At 39.8% G+C, this 15687-nt stretch overlaps 2 protein-coding genes across 2 annotated transcripts; both read right to left on the minus strand.

Moving 5' to 3' along the window:
• Positions 1-573: 573 nt before the first annotated feature.
• emx1 (empty spiracles homeobox 1) lies at positions 574-4018 on the minus strand. Its single transcript, XM_033987691.2, has 3 exons — positions 3637-4018; positions 2560-2744; positions 574-749 (listed from the first exon to the last, which is right to left on the minus strand). The coding sequence occupies exons 1-3, from the start codon at positions 3971-3973 to the stop codon at positions 582-584; spliced, it is 690 nt and encodes a 229-aa protein (XP_033843582.1). The 5' UTR covers positions 3974-4018; the 3' UTR covers positions 574-581.
• A 10476-nt stretch (positions 4019-14494) lies between these two features.
• On the minus strand, positions 14495-15399 carry noto (notochord homeobox). The gene is made up of 2 exons (XM_033988668.2): positions 15004-15399; positions 14495-14906 (listed from the first exon to the last, which is right to left on the minus strand). The coding sequence occupies exons 1-2, from the start codon at positions 15335-15337 to the stop codon at positions 14521-14523; spliced, it is 720 nt and encodes a 239-aa protein (XP_033844559.1). The 5' UTR covers positions 15338-15399; the 3' UTR covers positions 14495-14520.
• Between the last annotated feature and the right edge of the window lie 288 nt (positions 15400-15687).

Below are 15687 nucleotides of genomic sequence, written 5' to 3' on the forward strand. Positions count from 1 at the left end.
TTTGAAAATTCTGTTCTCATATAGTTTAGGTTTTGTACGGCACAATGCAGTCTGCAAACAAATGCCAACATAAGACCAAAAGGTACTGTATTTCAACCTGAAACAAAACCTGTTGACTTAACTTTAACTTTTGTGTCAATTTTGTATTTTTGAGTCCATAAATATCGGCATCTTCTGTTCCGTCGCCTTGTCATGAAAAGGCGGTGCTTATTTTTTCTTTGCTGTCGAAGCCAAAATACGTTGCGTCCTCTGGTTCCTCAAATGCAGTCGTCATTCTTCTTTTCTGGAAGCGATTTTAAATTAAGACAGCAAGCTCGCAGATGGCGGATGTGGCATAGACATGAGGTGCTAATGATCTAGTCAGGTGGAAAAAACGTAGATGTAACTAAACCAATGTGCTCTTTAAAAAAAAAACAAAAAAAACAAAACATTCAAATTGGGATTTATAAACAGTTTTTGAAGATTTCCGCGTCTTTCTTGTTAAAAGTCTATGCACGAAGTTCTCCAGGAGATGGTCAGTCTTTACATCAATAATATTACATAATAAATAAATGTAGTCCGTTTTGTTTTGGGGGGTTGGGTTAGTCCTCCGATGTGACGTCAATATCGTCTGAACTGGACTGTTTGGTAGCGATGCGCCATCTGTTGATATGGTGGTTTCCCTTCTTCTTCTGTTGGCTCTCGGGACCCTCTTCCTCCAGTTTCTGACGCTTGTATTTGGTCCGTCTGTTCTGGAACCAAACTTTAACCTGAAAACATGGAAATAAAGGAGTTACAATTAGAGCTGGGCGATATAGACAAACATAAGGTTAAGGTTTTTTGGAATAATCTTGAGGGATGGGTCCAGATCTCGTGTGATTTTAGTCCATCATTTGACAGTTAAGTGCTGGGAAATTACACCTCTTAAAAAGCCAGAGTTCCAAAAATCAGTGTTGAAGTAAAAATATTAAATGAGGCCAAAATTGTGAACTGAACTGCACAATCTATTTATTATGAGTTATGTTCAAATCTCATCTTGTCTCTTTCTCGTGGACGCAGTCTCGCGTCTCGTCTTGTCTCGTGGAAATGTCTCCTCCCACTTCTCTCATTAACGATATTCACATGATATTTTAACAGTATCTCAAGAATGTGTTAAAATGTTGTAAAATATTGCACAAAACATGACTGAAGTATCACTTTGTTTATTTGGGAGATTACACCAGACTTTTAGCAGTTTTAATTATAATTTATATTTAAAACTATTAACAACTGCAGTATTTTTACATTTTTCAATACTACTTTTAGTCGTAGTTACATTATACACTGTCGAGATTATTGTGAGGGAGTTTAGTTATAACCTCAGATAAAAAGGTAACCTATTTAGCAAGTTACAGTTTTTTTCCTGTTAATATTTTCCCTTTTCTGCTTCCCATTAAGAGGTTAGTAAGTTTATATATTTTATGCAGCTAAATGTACAAAGTGAACTGTTGTGAGGATGATATTATTGGGTTTGATACATATGGGTGCAAAGATTTGAAATACACCATTTTCGATATAAAATTATATATATATATATATATATATATATATATATATATATATAACAGGAGCATTTCATTTAGTTATCAACAATTGAAAAAAAGTCTAGTTGGAGACTGAAGTTGGATCTTATAAAAATGTGCCTCAAAATAATTTGTTCAAACTACTTCCACATTGTTTTAAATTGTGACTTTTAGTGTTTGGGTTGGACATATTAACACTGGTGCTACTGTAAAAAAAGATGTTTCTTTGAATTAAAACTAAAATAAAACCGATACCATGAAGCGATTGTATACATATGTTCCAGTGTTATTGTGCTGCTGCAGAGGAGGCTCTGACCCTTTGATTAAAATCTAGATGTTTGTTTCTGCTGAATCAGGAAAACAGTTTATTGTCTATTAGGTCTAAATGAAGGACATAACGCACACTCATTATTACTCTGCATCAATAATCTTTACACACTCTTTACAAGATGCTTTGTCCATGGACTTTTTGTGGGTCAGTTTCAGCTGATCTGCTGCTGTATGAACATGCCATACAGCTGGAGCTAAAGCTGTTCAAATATAGTAAATGATCAAGTTTAAAGTTTATATTACTTAAACATTTTTAAAGAAAAACTAGGCCTGCATAAACTGACTAAATAATTTAAGGAAAAAAAAACAAAAACTAAATGTCTCAAATAAAAACATCTATGTTCAAAAAGCAGTGTCTTACACTAATTACATTATAACAGGCTAATCTTTAAGACTTTGCTCATTTATCATATAAAAATCTGTTTGTTAATTATTATCATTATTGCTTTTTGCTGTTTTTTAATAGTCTCTGCTTTTTGTTATTACTGCAATATTTGAAACTGCTATTTAAAGTGTTTGGTCTTTTGTTTGTATTATGTTCTCATTAAACCTCGAGCACAGATTACTGCACATATTTATATATTATTTATGTCTCTGGTGTGTCCTCTGTAGTGTCTGTTCTATGGTGTGTCCTCTGGTGTGTCCTCTGGTGTGTCTCTTCTCTGGTGTGTCCTCTCTGGTGTCTCACCTGTGTCTCGGACAGGCTCAGGCTGTTGGCCAGCTGCTTCCGCTCCGCTCCCACCACGTAGTGGTTCTTCTCGAAGGCGCGCTCCAGGCGCAGCAGCTGAGAGGGGGAGAAGGCCGTGCGGATGCGCTTGGGTTTTCTGGCGAACGGACCGTGAAGCAGGAGGCTGTCCTGGGACACTTCATTTCCTGAAAATAGAGGAGGATTTTAGAAACGAGGTGAGGATAAAGCTCAGCCTATGGCGAGTGCGCATGACCAGAAATGATTTTATCATGTGAAGATATTTCACTAAAAACTGTGATCCTTTTTTTTTTTTTTTTTTTTTTTTACATTTATATGACAAATACTTGAACAATTGAAATTGTGCAAATAAAAAAAAAAAAATAAATAAAAAAAAATCAGAGTTGGCTTATAGTTCGGTTGACTGTTTTTAGTTTGGCCTAAAGTGACCACATACTTATGAAACATCATTGTACAAATACTTAATAGAATATGAATAAAAAAAAATAAGTCTGTTCTATAGGCCTGTTTGGTTCATTTTACGCACGGCAGAGGCGTTTTACGCGCGGCTCTTCACTCTTGTTCATAATCGTCTCGTGTAATATTTATTTACACAAACACTGTATATTTACATTTAGTGAATAAAATCACACTGTCTCGCCGCGCGCAGAAGGGAAGGCTCATTGTATTGGTCTTAACAATTGTACAATATTTTCTAATAATTCTGTGCGTGTTGGTAAAATCTTTAAGTACAAACAAAGCTATATTTTTATATTATACCTGATTTTTTTTTTTTTTTTTTTTTTTTGACAATTGTTCAATAAATACGTATTCTTGTTTAATTTATTTTGTAAATGACGCATTATTTTTTGTTTTTTTATTATTATTTTTTGGCAGTTCAGTTTCTCTGTGCGCGCTCACATTGCGCACAATAATTCTTAATCATTTTACTTCTAAATATCTCTAAACATAATTTGTTGAATTTGTTATATAATGTTGGAATATAAAAGTAAATGGACTTATTTGCCGTTTTACGCACAGACCTTATACATTTTCCATCTTTAGAGTTTTTTTCCTCACCTTGGAATCGGTGTCCAAAGAAGCGATTCCGTAGGACCCAGGGGTAAAAGTGCAGGGGGTCGCGGTGCTGAGAGCCGAAAAAGTGCGGGTGCTGCAGGTGCTGATGCGGCGCCACAGCGAGAGGATGAGCCGCAGACTCCGGGAACAGCAGCTCGGGGCTCTGGTACAGCGGCCGGGCCGGGGCAGGCGGCTGATACCCGCCCATAAGAGCCTCTGGCCCGGGCTGAGAGGGATAAGATAACGCGGTGGGCCTCAGAGGCTCCTCTGTGACCAGTGGACTGTCTTTGGCCACCAAAGACTCGATGGTGAAGCAGCGCTTTCCCGCGGACGAAAACATCGCGTCTTCTGTTAATGCTCCAGTAAAGCAGGACTCACACCTCCATCCCAGACTCTTCAACTAAACATCCTTTGAATCCGAGACGCGCACTGCTTGTTTTTGTGCACGACACCTGACGCTGCGCAGGGACAGGCCTGATTGGACCAGAGCAGCTGCCAATAGCCCCTCACGCGCACAACGCGCTGCGAGTGGAAACGCCTCTCTTCATTAAACCTCTTGGTGCCTGCGCGTTTGAGGGAACAGGTGGATTGCTGAGCTTTCATGCGCTCATTGAACAAGCAATACCCGAGAAATGACAAACTGAACGTGACAAAAACATGTCTTATCGTGCGTAAAATGTGATTTTATCAACAACAAATATCAGCCTGAAATATGTAGTCACACCATAAATGCTTTTAAAATGTCCAGATATACACATAGAACAACACAGCCATGTTATAGGCTGTTATATTGGCTCATAAGTGTTGTCATTACGTGCTGTATTTTCGGTGTAAAATAAATCATTACTTTATCTTTATCTAAATCCCTGCGCGTAATGCTCTGTAATGATATGAGCTCATGTTAACACAAATGTGTCTTCACAAGACAATACCCTCCGCTTACACCTCATTAAACACTTTATTAAACACATCAGAAGAAACAGGCTGCGCTCCAAAGCCCACAGTATAAGACATTTAGATTAACAAGAGCTTCTTCAAACTTAAACAGCCAATAATAAACTTTACCACATTAAGTAAAGCGCAAAATAAAAATGTATGCTGTATGACTTAAGATAAATACACAACAATGCCCAGCCCAAGTGTATTACAAATATCAGCTAATGGAGTTGTTTATTGTTTTTATTAAAGTTGTATACATGGGTTTCAAGATTGTGAATAGTTAGGACTGTGGTCTTATTAACAATTAACAACTCAAAACAAAATATTACATATACTTGAAAGGTCAACCATCCCCCAAACCATGAATACGCATAACAAAAAACAAACATGTCGCTTTTACGCACGGTTTTGGCCATCCAAATCTGCACAAGGTAAACTGATGATAATAAAACATACTCATTTGTTGTAAACTGTACTTCTTAGACAAAACGACACATATTCTGTCAGTCTATAACCTCAACACGTGCTGGTTTTTGCTCTTTCTGCTTGAACAATAACCGTCCTTAAGGCACCTGACTGAGTTTGTCCGTTTCTTTTCCGAGAGCTGAGAGTTTAGCAGCCTGTGTCGCGCGGAAGGAAACTGCGGCTCTGTCCCACGGCGCACTAACCAAGTCAATCATTACCACTTTAATAAGGTCGTTTGTGCGCGGGCTGCATTAGAAAATCATTACCGTTGGAAATTATGAGCTAAAACAAGTTGTTTATTAGGCTTTTAGAGCTAAAGGCTCCTAAAGACAGACACTTCTTTGAAACATGTCTCCAAAGATTTTCTGCGAATTATTCATAAGGAATTTGACTTTTGCTCTGTCCTTCGTTAATTCATAGCCCATACAAATAGGTAAATTAATTTCTGTTGAATTAAAATATTGATAACTGGCCTGAAACTATTACCAACTTAAACTAAGTCAATATTTGCGCCGTAACTTTTGATTCATATAGGTTTTATTTTAATTGAATTTGTGTTTGCCATAATTAGAGATAAGGAACACGACATTTTGACTCGACCTTTAGCAGAGAATGAAAAGCTGCATGGTCAAATTGAATGTCCGTCCCCAGTGCAGCGCGTTTGATGGGTTTTATGTTTAAGCCGCGGAGCATCTCTGTGGCAACGCGAGGGGAGGCCGAGACGGTTTGTTTAATGATGAATCCCGCGCGCCTTTACGCACTGACCCCGATCTCTGCTGGTTAATGGATGGACAAATGGCACGGCACGAACCATAACAAAGCGCAGCACTGTTTCCCTCAGGCTGCTCCAACACACCTCCACTTCAACTTTCTATGGCGCTATTATTAGACCCTGAAGGCCCTGGAGAGTCTCCTAAATGTCGCTGAACTGAAGGCGCAGCGGTGACTCTCACGCACTGATTCAGAGGTTTATGATTAAATTGAATAGTAAACATAATTTGACTTGAAAAGAAGATGCTTTTCATGAACCAATGGAGACATAATGCCCAGTTTTTGTCTTTCTTTTTTCTAATATTCCCTTATGAAAATATAAAGCATGATCCAAGTTGTGATTAAATAAAATGATTGGACCAAGTCTTTTATCTTTTACCTTTTATTATATGAATCTATAAGCTTAAAAAGTATATCATACATCAATGACGTGTCCAACCCTCTCGTGTCAATAGAGACTGATTCCCTGGAATGTTCCACAGTGACATTATCTTATTTATCTCCATGAAGACAATCAGGCAGCTCCACCAGGCCAAGTTACAGAGCTGTGGAAAGGCAACCTGCTGACAATATAAAAAAAAGCAATAAATGTAATTATAAATAATACATGAAAAAGAAACGCAGCACTTGTAAGTCTAATATTAGTCTAAAATTCACCTGTAAGTCTAATATGAGTCTAAAATTCACCTGTAAGTCTAATATTAGTCTAAGATTCACCTGTAAGTCTAATATTAGTCTAAGATTCACCTGTAAGTCTAATATTCACCTGTAAGTCTAATGTTAGTCTAATATTCACCTGTAAGTCTAATATTCACCTGTAAGTCTAATATGAGTCTGATATTCACTCCTCAGTGGCTCTGATAGTGACACGCCCCTTTACTGCTGTCCTGCGGCACAAACATGGCCAGTCTATGTCCAATCACCTCTGACAATCACTCTGGCGCATATCTGGCACAAACAAAATACTTGTTTGAAACATAATCTTTTATAGCAGATAGAAAAGAATGCTTATAACACAAGTGTGTGAACCATGGTTTTTAAAATAAGATAATCATTTTCCAGAGAGTTTTGATTTATAAAGTATATTGGTTAATTTATTTTTTGTTTATACAATCTCAAATTGAACAAACAAATCAGGTGACCAATAACTCTGTGCCATTATACATTATGTGATGTGTTGGTAAAATAACAGCAGTTAACTTTCAAATAAATGGCGCCCTCTTGTGGCAGTAATCAGTGTAAACTGCAAAAACTCTGACGTTTCTTCTGTTCTATTTTAATTTATTCATTTAGACATCGAGGTATATTATTTTTGAGTGTGATACACACTAGGCCCGTGCAAAGCTTACACAATACAGTGAATATTGCACTGATGATTCTCTAAATAGCACAGGCCTATGGCTAAAACAGTGGCCCTGTGCAAATATGTTAACTCTGAGACACATTTCCTCTACTGCTCAGACAAGTATAAAATACTTGTGACATGTTGAATTTTGCAACAAATTTTAAATAATAGCTTACTTTTCCCCTTGATCTTGAGTTATTTTAATAGCTCCATGTTTGAGTTGCATCTTGTTGGCCAATGCTCCCACCAAGTGGTGACTTTGTGCAATTGCAGATACACAAATTTACATTCGGACTCCAGGGATATACATTTGGTCCTATCAGGGACGTAGTTCAGAGGTCACAGTTCATAGCACGTGGCTAAATCATTCAATATAAGATAATATCATATAATAGACTGTCGATGCAATCGCCATAGGAGCGTTGTTCATTTGTATGAGCCTGAATGAAGAGCCCGTATCATCAAATATTCTACATGTCGCCCTTTTAACACATTTAACACATTTAACACAGTTAACATAGTCACTTGTGGCTCTTCTGTCGTAGGTGGATTCTTGGAGGAGCTGTTTAAGAGGCTGGTTCCGGGTTCTATCCATGAATAAACTAATAGATCATTTAGTTTCACGTTAGTGTTGTGTGCTCAGCTAATCTGTTCCACTTAAATAGTTGGAAAAATTCACTCCATTATAACGGGATGGGAAAAGTAGCACATGGGTGCGTTTGTGCCACGTGCGTGAGAAGTGCTGGAGTTTAGACACCTGTACAGACCCCGCCCCTCCAGCGCGCCCTCAACGCATCAACAAACACCCCCATAGACACAACACCCAACTACACCTGCTCACACCACCCAACTACACCTGCTCATTAACTACAGCCACACCACCCAACTACACCTGCTCATTAACTACAGCCACACCACCCAACTACACCTGCTCATTAACTACAGCCACCCCAACAACACCTGCTCATAACTACAGCCACACCACCCAACTTCACCTGCTCACACCACCCAACTACATCTGCTCATAACTACAAACCACATGCCAGCATCACACATACTTAAATGCTCTAAAATGCACAAGTCGATTTAAATTAAATTTGTCCTGTTTTAAGCCTGGTGTTCCTGTGTGCAGACATATAGAGGCCTACTTTTCCTTTGTTCTGAATAACAGTCTATATATGCTCGTGTCTAAGTGTTAATGAGTAATTGACAGAAAATAGAAAAAACATGCCCACAGCAGCTTTCTTTTTTATCTTACACGCGCCCTCTGGACATACCTGCCCCACTGCGCCCTCTGGACACGGGCCTCCTGCCGCACACTGCGCCCTCTGGACACGGGCCTCCTGCCGCACACTGCGCCCTCTGGACACGGGCCTCCTGCCGCACATTGCGCCCTCTGGACACGGGCCTCCTGCCGCACACTGCGCCCTCTGGACACGGGCCTCCTGCCGCACACTTTGCCCTCTGGACACATGTCTTACGCTGCGTAAAGGCGTGTGAACCGGCAAAGTCATTTCCGTTTTTTATAAAGGCAGGGGCACTTTCCTCTGGTACCTTTCTTTTCTTTTTAACATAAATTGTCCAAACGCCAGGATGAGGTCTTCACTCAGCGGCAGAGCCTGTGTCAGGATCCTTTGTGCCTAAAAACTTGTCCCATTCAGGAGCAGACAAAGCGCAGGGGCCACTTCAAACGCGGTAATGAAAGATAATGACTATTAGATGGAGTAGGGCCCTCACTTCTACAAATAACACGCAATAAAAGGGACCTGTTTGAGTGAAGTGCACTCTCCCATTGGATCACTGTGGTTTACTGGTCTCCATGAGAACTTTCACACCTCCACTGCTACAATACCATCTATCGAGGCCATGGCAGAGTCTACAGGGACACCTAACCCATACACTGTAGGGTAGTGGTTATTTTAGCAATTTATCTTTATTTTTGGTTGCTGTTCTTGAACTTTGGGCTTTCCTAAGTGGGGGACAAAGAAATGTTCTCTCGTCTCTTTTCTCTACACAGTACAATAGTTTACTGAGGCTTTATTTTAAACAGTTAGACCTGACCTGATATTCATGTGGTTGGTTTAGGCAGACTCTTATGTGGATGGATTTGTCTTCTGTTTTTCACAGGCTTTCCACTTTAGAGCCCTTTACGTCTTGCTTTTAGGTCCACTATGTAACTCTTCTTGTGGAGGGTTTGCTATCTGGTTGTCTAGATGTTATTGGCTTTGGCTGGAATATTCCACAGTATCAAACAAATGCTTTTTCAGTGTAATATGGCACTGAAAACATCTTGAATAAATGCAAGATAGATAACTTTAATGCCATACTGTGCAACTTTCCAGGCAAAGCAATAACATCTCCATGGACACAAGCAAGGTGGTGGGTGGACCCTCTACCAGAAAACAGTTTGTGCTCCTTTCACAAATCAAAAGACAACACAAGCACAGTGGATTAACCCTGTAATCGTGAAAACCTGGTTTAAATTTCACGCTCTCTTCAGACAAAAGAGGAAACTGTTTTTGTTTAGAGCAACTTCTGTGTCGTCTCAGGATTAAAGCGGACGCATCACAAAGAAATCTGTGTCTCCAACAGATGGGTACAGTCCTGAGCTAAACTGATTAGTTATTTCGTTTAGATGTAAGACTCGTAAAATATGGACGCATTTAAATTAACGCAATATTGTTTTTTCCCCATGTAATTTATAGACAAAAATAGACAGCTGATTAGTGTGTTCAGCTGTAAAACATGTACTGTATGTGCATGGCAGTATTTTGTGTGTGAAACGGGATTTAGTAGCACTAGATCTGAAACACGTGTATAATAGGACTATTCTAAACTAGGGATAAACCAGGATTTCACAATTAATATACTGGCCAAGTCAAATTTATTATAAAACACATTGAAAAACAACCACAGCTGATCAAAGTGCTGTACAAATACAATATAAAGAGCAATTAAACAATACAATACAAGTGTCCCGTTCGGCTTGTGTTAAAGCCAGAGTCTAGGACCAGCTACAGCAAAAGTCCCGGTCCTCTCGAGTTTATAGCCAGGACCTTAGAACAAAACCAAAATCACCTGGTCTGTTGATGTCAAAGCTCTACTAGACTAGGAACATGGACAGACAGAAGCTCAGAGAAATACAGAGGGGCCAACCCATGGAGACATTTAGAAAAACATCATCAGGATTAAAGTCAGTCCTGAAGCCGACAGGGAGCGAGTGCAGAGGGTCAACACAGGAGAAATGTGCTACTAAACAAACACTAAAGGAAGACACCAGAAGAGAACAACAATGTAGATTAAAGTGATTCCAAGTATTTTCACAGGAGCGTATATGAATGTAAAATCCATAACCATCATCCTAACCTTAACCGTATTCTCCAAACCAGACCCAAACCTTAACCATCGCTCTACAACCAAACAAACGTGTGGACATACAGCTGTGGGAACAAACCATTTTAACTGCAGAAGAAGGAACAAGCTTGCACCACAGTTTGAGAAACACTTGCCTAGATATTTGTATTATTTATCAGTTTTGTCTTCATTTTTTATTCTATTGCTATTTTTATTTTTTTGTTTTTACCATCTCTTTGCTCTTTCTTATTCAGAGGTCATCTTGCTTTGTCATTTGGATCTAAGTACATTTTAAAGTTTTAACTACTTCTCGTGATTTTCTCGTAGAGGAAGATGTCACCAGACTTAAGCAGCTTCCCTCAGTGCAGAAAAGCGCCTTCACAAACCCGTCTCCAGCCGCTCAGATGTCCCAGTGCTAATTGGGACGAGGAGCCAGTGACCCCCTCCTCCCGGGACTCTCTGGTTTTCCTAGAGCTCTCACTGCTTCGCTCTGTTCCTCAATGGGATTACGTGGAGCTGCCGGGAAAGCGGGAGGGCTCCGATCACATCAGAACAGACTGAAGGTGGGGGGTGGTGCTGCTGCAACTGTTGGTCCTACTCCAGTATATCTTACTCCTGCAATTTTAGTAATTTAGGATTGACAAATGTCAACATACACTATATTTATAATGCATGGAAATGAATAATGTAAAAGATATATTTTGTTTTGAATTATTGATTGATATTGTAACATTGCAAATTTTTCGTCAGTCTGAAAAAAACATGAATAATAATTATTAGACTGAACTCTTAATGTAATAAAATAACCATTATTATAAACTGGCCTATGCTTATGGCCTGTCACGATGAATACTGTATGGACTTATCGTTCAATAAATCATAGATACTTTTGGGAGGTCAATAAGTACAGTGAGTATTTTTAATTAACTGAAAACCATCAATTGTCAGATTGTAATGCTATAAAATACATGTAACTGTATAATGTTATTGCATTAATCACATTTTAAAGGTGTTTCTTTGATAACAGCTGAATGATAGACTTGAGAAACATGGAGCATTTGCCTGAAGGAACAAATCAATGTTCTATGGGACACTCTCTACCAGGTGAGCCACAAGGACATTATTCACTCAGCTGATTCTTCCTTTACACTTCTTGGTTTCAGTTTCCTGTTTAGAGGAACCATTTTGAGGACTTTTAGCCATTCAAGTGATATAACAATCAGTTGTGAAACACTAAACTAACAGCCATAACTTTTCATCTTTCTAAACCCTAAGGATAAAACAGTATTTAAAAATAAATCTGGTGCTGCCAGTAGTTGAGTGATCTAAGATGCAGCACATATGCCAGGTTTTCCACCCCCTGCTCTTCACCAACATGTCACGCTCTCGTGTCCTTTCCAATACAGGGTCTATTGTCTTTTTATAGTGTTTTTTATCGGATTCAGTGTTCTGTAAGCACTCTGTATCTTGCAGAGCTTTGATATGGCATAATCAGATTGCCTTGTCTCACGAGAGGCTTTGGGCCGGGTACATTGCGTCACTATGAGCTGCTCTTCATGTTGAAGTGTTTTGGTTTGGAGGATTATGCTCTGAACTTTAACAAAGGTTTGTTTTAAGCCTGGATTTATAAAAGAAACTAACTCAGCAAGAGGTTTCCTCAGGCACAGTTGTCTCACTGAGTCTTCGACTACTTGTGCTTGTTTTTTGGAGAAAGTGTCTAATGTCTTTGACTGTCTAGACATTTTCCTCCAATCAAATCAGTGTATAATGGCAGAGTGGTTAGCTCTATTGAGCACATAGAGCTGGGTTTGATTCTAGGCCATACTTAAGGGCCATTTTTATTAGTCAACTCATTTTATAGGATTTTTTATACGATACACTCAATATTACATTTTGTATGTCTCCAAAACAACATTAAAAGTCACACTTTTGATATATTTCAATAATCTGCCCACCTCTAATGTCAGCACATTGTAATGGAAGTCATTACTTTACAAAATGTAGCCACTTCTCCACTGATAAAGCTGAAGAGGCTCAATGAAACACACCTATGTATCACATATAGTGGCATTAGGATTTAGGGATTAGGCAGAGACCCTCTTTGTTTAGCGTTAGCCACAGGAAGGAGCTTTGAGGTTCACCAGCCCAATTAGCTGCTCTGATGGACTCATTTGGCACATCTCAATCCTTTCACCACGCTGCCTTCTGACCGCTTCATCCACACAGTCTGCCAGACGGGGGACATGTGGAGAGGCAATGGGAGAGGATGGGACACCTGCCTGTTCTGAGTGGACATTTGTGACCTTTTTTATCCCAGAGCATTGATAACAGGCGTAGTGGCTGTTTAAATAGATTATACAATGAGCAGACAGACTGACCACTGCCACCCGAGGCTATACGGGCTCTTCTAATCCCAGGAATGGTGCTCAGGTTGGATTGCTTCGTCACAGGTTGTGGCAGGCGTCGCGTTTAGGCCCTGATCAAACCACAGAGGAAATGAAGCTGTATAGAGTAATAACAGCAGGTCAAAGGTTACGCTCAGGATTGCGCTGGGGCAAATCTAATTTCCACCTTTGAAATACCACTGTTTTATGTACAAGGTGTCTTTAAAGGACCCATATTACACTATTTTCTGATATTAATATTGTTTCCTCATCAAAAATACACCTGGAGTTGATTCATTCACACATGTTTAACACTCAAACTCTGCATAGTTCTTCTCTCAAACTCGTTTCCACCTTGTGATGTCAGGTGGTATAACAGGAAATGCTCCACTGGGCATGAGCAGTAGGCCTGCCACAATAAAAAATGATGAAGTGACATATTGCTACATAAACTATTGGAATAAATGATAATGATGATAATTATGATTATTTTAGCAGTGTAATAAACCACCTACAACCATTTTGTATAGACAGTATTTTCTGCAATAATAAAATACACAATGAAATACAAGAGTCATTGACATTATCATCATTATTTCAATTCCAAGCTCAAATCTTACAAAAAAAAAAAAAATAAGAAAAGGTACCCCACAAGTCCAAATGTGCAGATAATACATTTGAGCCCAAAAGCTGTGTACGGTAACTTTTATTTATTGAGGGTAAATTGATACAGTAATTATTTTAACAGGCCTAGAATGAACAAGGCAGTATCTCAGACTCTTGGGTTGTGTTCACGTAACATCACTATAGTTTAAAATTGAGCTAAAGAACATGTCAGAATTCTAGGGTTGATTTCTCTAAGACAACAGTCAGGTCTTGGATGTTGAATAATGGCACTATTTTCTGAAACTACTGTATTGTGATTTTTTATTTTTATTTTTATATTGACTGAGCTTTGTACCAGTTTTTGTACAGAGATGTGTGCACAGAGAGAGTAACAAATTTGCAAGTCAACAATAATCTGCAGGCCATAAAATATAAGTTTAGATTTATGAGTGTTTCTTTCAAAACAGTGAATCTCCCATAGAGTTGACATCAAATTCTAGACTGTAAACACAACGTGGCAGTTGTACAGAACTGTTATTGGATCCCAGTGCTGGTGTGATCTCTTTACAGTATTATAGTACAACAGTTTCATATGCTAAACCAGAATGTTCTTCAGTCTGTCAGTATCATCTTTTGTGCCTTGTGATTCTTAGACTCCACTGAGTCCTGCCCAAAAGAGTGTTTCACAAATACAACAAAAATAACTTTGCCTTTATGATGCACTTTGTTTTTTGTTTTTATATTATTTTAGTTTGAAGTTAGAAGTATATTTTAGATAGTTATTAATCTTGATTTATCTTGATTCTTACACAAAACAATCCCTCCATTGTAGGACTCAAATGAATCAAGGAGACAAAAGATATCTTATCATAAAAATATATTTCTGAATATTTCATTGGAATTTACAAAAATGCATCAAGTGGACTTTTCAAAAGAGCAGTAAAAATACAAATTAAATAAACTATACATCTATTAAATAGTTGATGTGTCTCTATGTACAGAGTCTTTAGAGCAGACCACAGATCAGCAGTGGTCGATACAATCGTCTGAAACATCGATATCAACATCTGAGGAGTCTGAGAAGTCGTCGCCCTCGTCTCCGTGACCCTGGGACCCCGGGCTCTTGGGTGGGGCCAGGCCCAGTTTGGCCAGTTTGGCCTGCTGCTGCTCCAGACTCTGTTTGCGCCACTTGATGCGTCGGTTCTGGAACCAGACTTTGACCTGGGCCTCGGTGAGTTGCAGCGCGGAGGCCAACAGGAAGCGCTCAGAGCCCACCATGTACTGCTGCCGGGCGAACTCCTTCTCCAGCCGGGACAGCTGCTCACTGGTGAAGCTGGTGCGCAGGCGCTTGGACTTTCCACCTTTGGTTTTGAAGGAGTGCAGACTTGGGCTCATTTTGGACATTGGACCTGAAAATACAAGAGAAGATTAACATTTCTGCCAAATAAAACAAATAATGCAAATGAATAAGTAGAAAAAAGAAAACTGCTGTGAAACTCAACTGACCTTGTGCGTAAAAGGTGCTGCGGCAGGATGCTCCGTGCGCATATGGAGGGCAGCAGTAGTATCCGGGCTGTGCGTGCACCGCGGGGTGCAGCACGCTGTGAGAAAAGACATAAGGCGCTCCGGACATAGCTCCAGAGAGAGGCAGGACTGGGGCGGGAGCTGCTAGGTATTTGACCCCGCAGGACACGGGACTGGCCCGGTCACTGCTCGGGAGAGGGTCCGGTTTAGCCAAAAGCGCGTCAATGGTAAAAGATTTCCCAGAGGAAGGTTTTGTTGGTGCAGAGCACGGGCTGTAGAGTCGGTAGGAGCGGGGAGCGTATCCGTTTGCCTGCATCCTGAGGCGATTCCAAAAAGCCAAAGTGAATTCTCAGTTGTTGTAGTGGCGATGTTGCTCCTTCAAAGGCTGAGCGCTGAATGACTTTGGCCCGGGACCCTCCTCTTTTATAGTGCGCCCGGACGCGGAGGTGTCAGCAGCCCCCCACCGGCCTTTTGTCTTTCTAAGTAGCACTTGTGAGAGGCGCACATCCCGACCACGAATCCAATTAATTGGCGGAGAAGTAGTACAAGCTGGGATAGTCAAACATCCTCCGCCTTTGAATGTAGCCCAGAGCTTTTGAAGAAACCCTGAGCAGTGGGGGCTGCAGGGGGATTTATTGGGCTACAAATTCTTTGCATGGATCTTAA

Source organism: Periophthalmus magnuspinnatus, chromosome 22, assembly GCF_009829125.3.
Source record: "Periophthalmus magnuspinnatus isolate fPerMag1 chromosome 22, fPerMag1.2.pri, whole genome shotgun sequence".
NCBI lineage: Eukaryota > Metazoa > Chordata > Actinopteri > Gobiiformes > Gobiidae > Periophthalmus > Periophthalmus magnuspinnatus.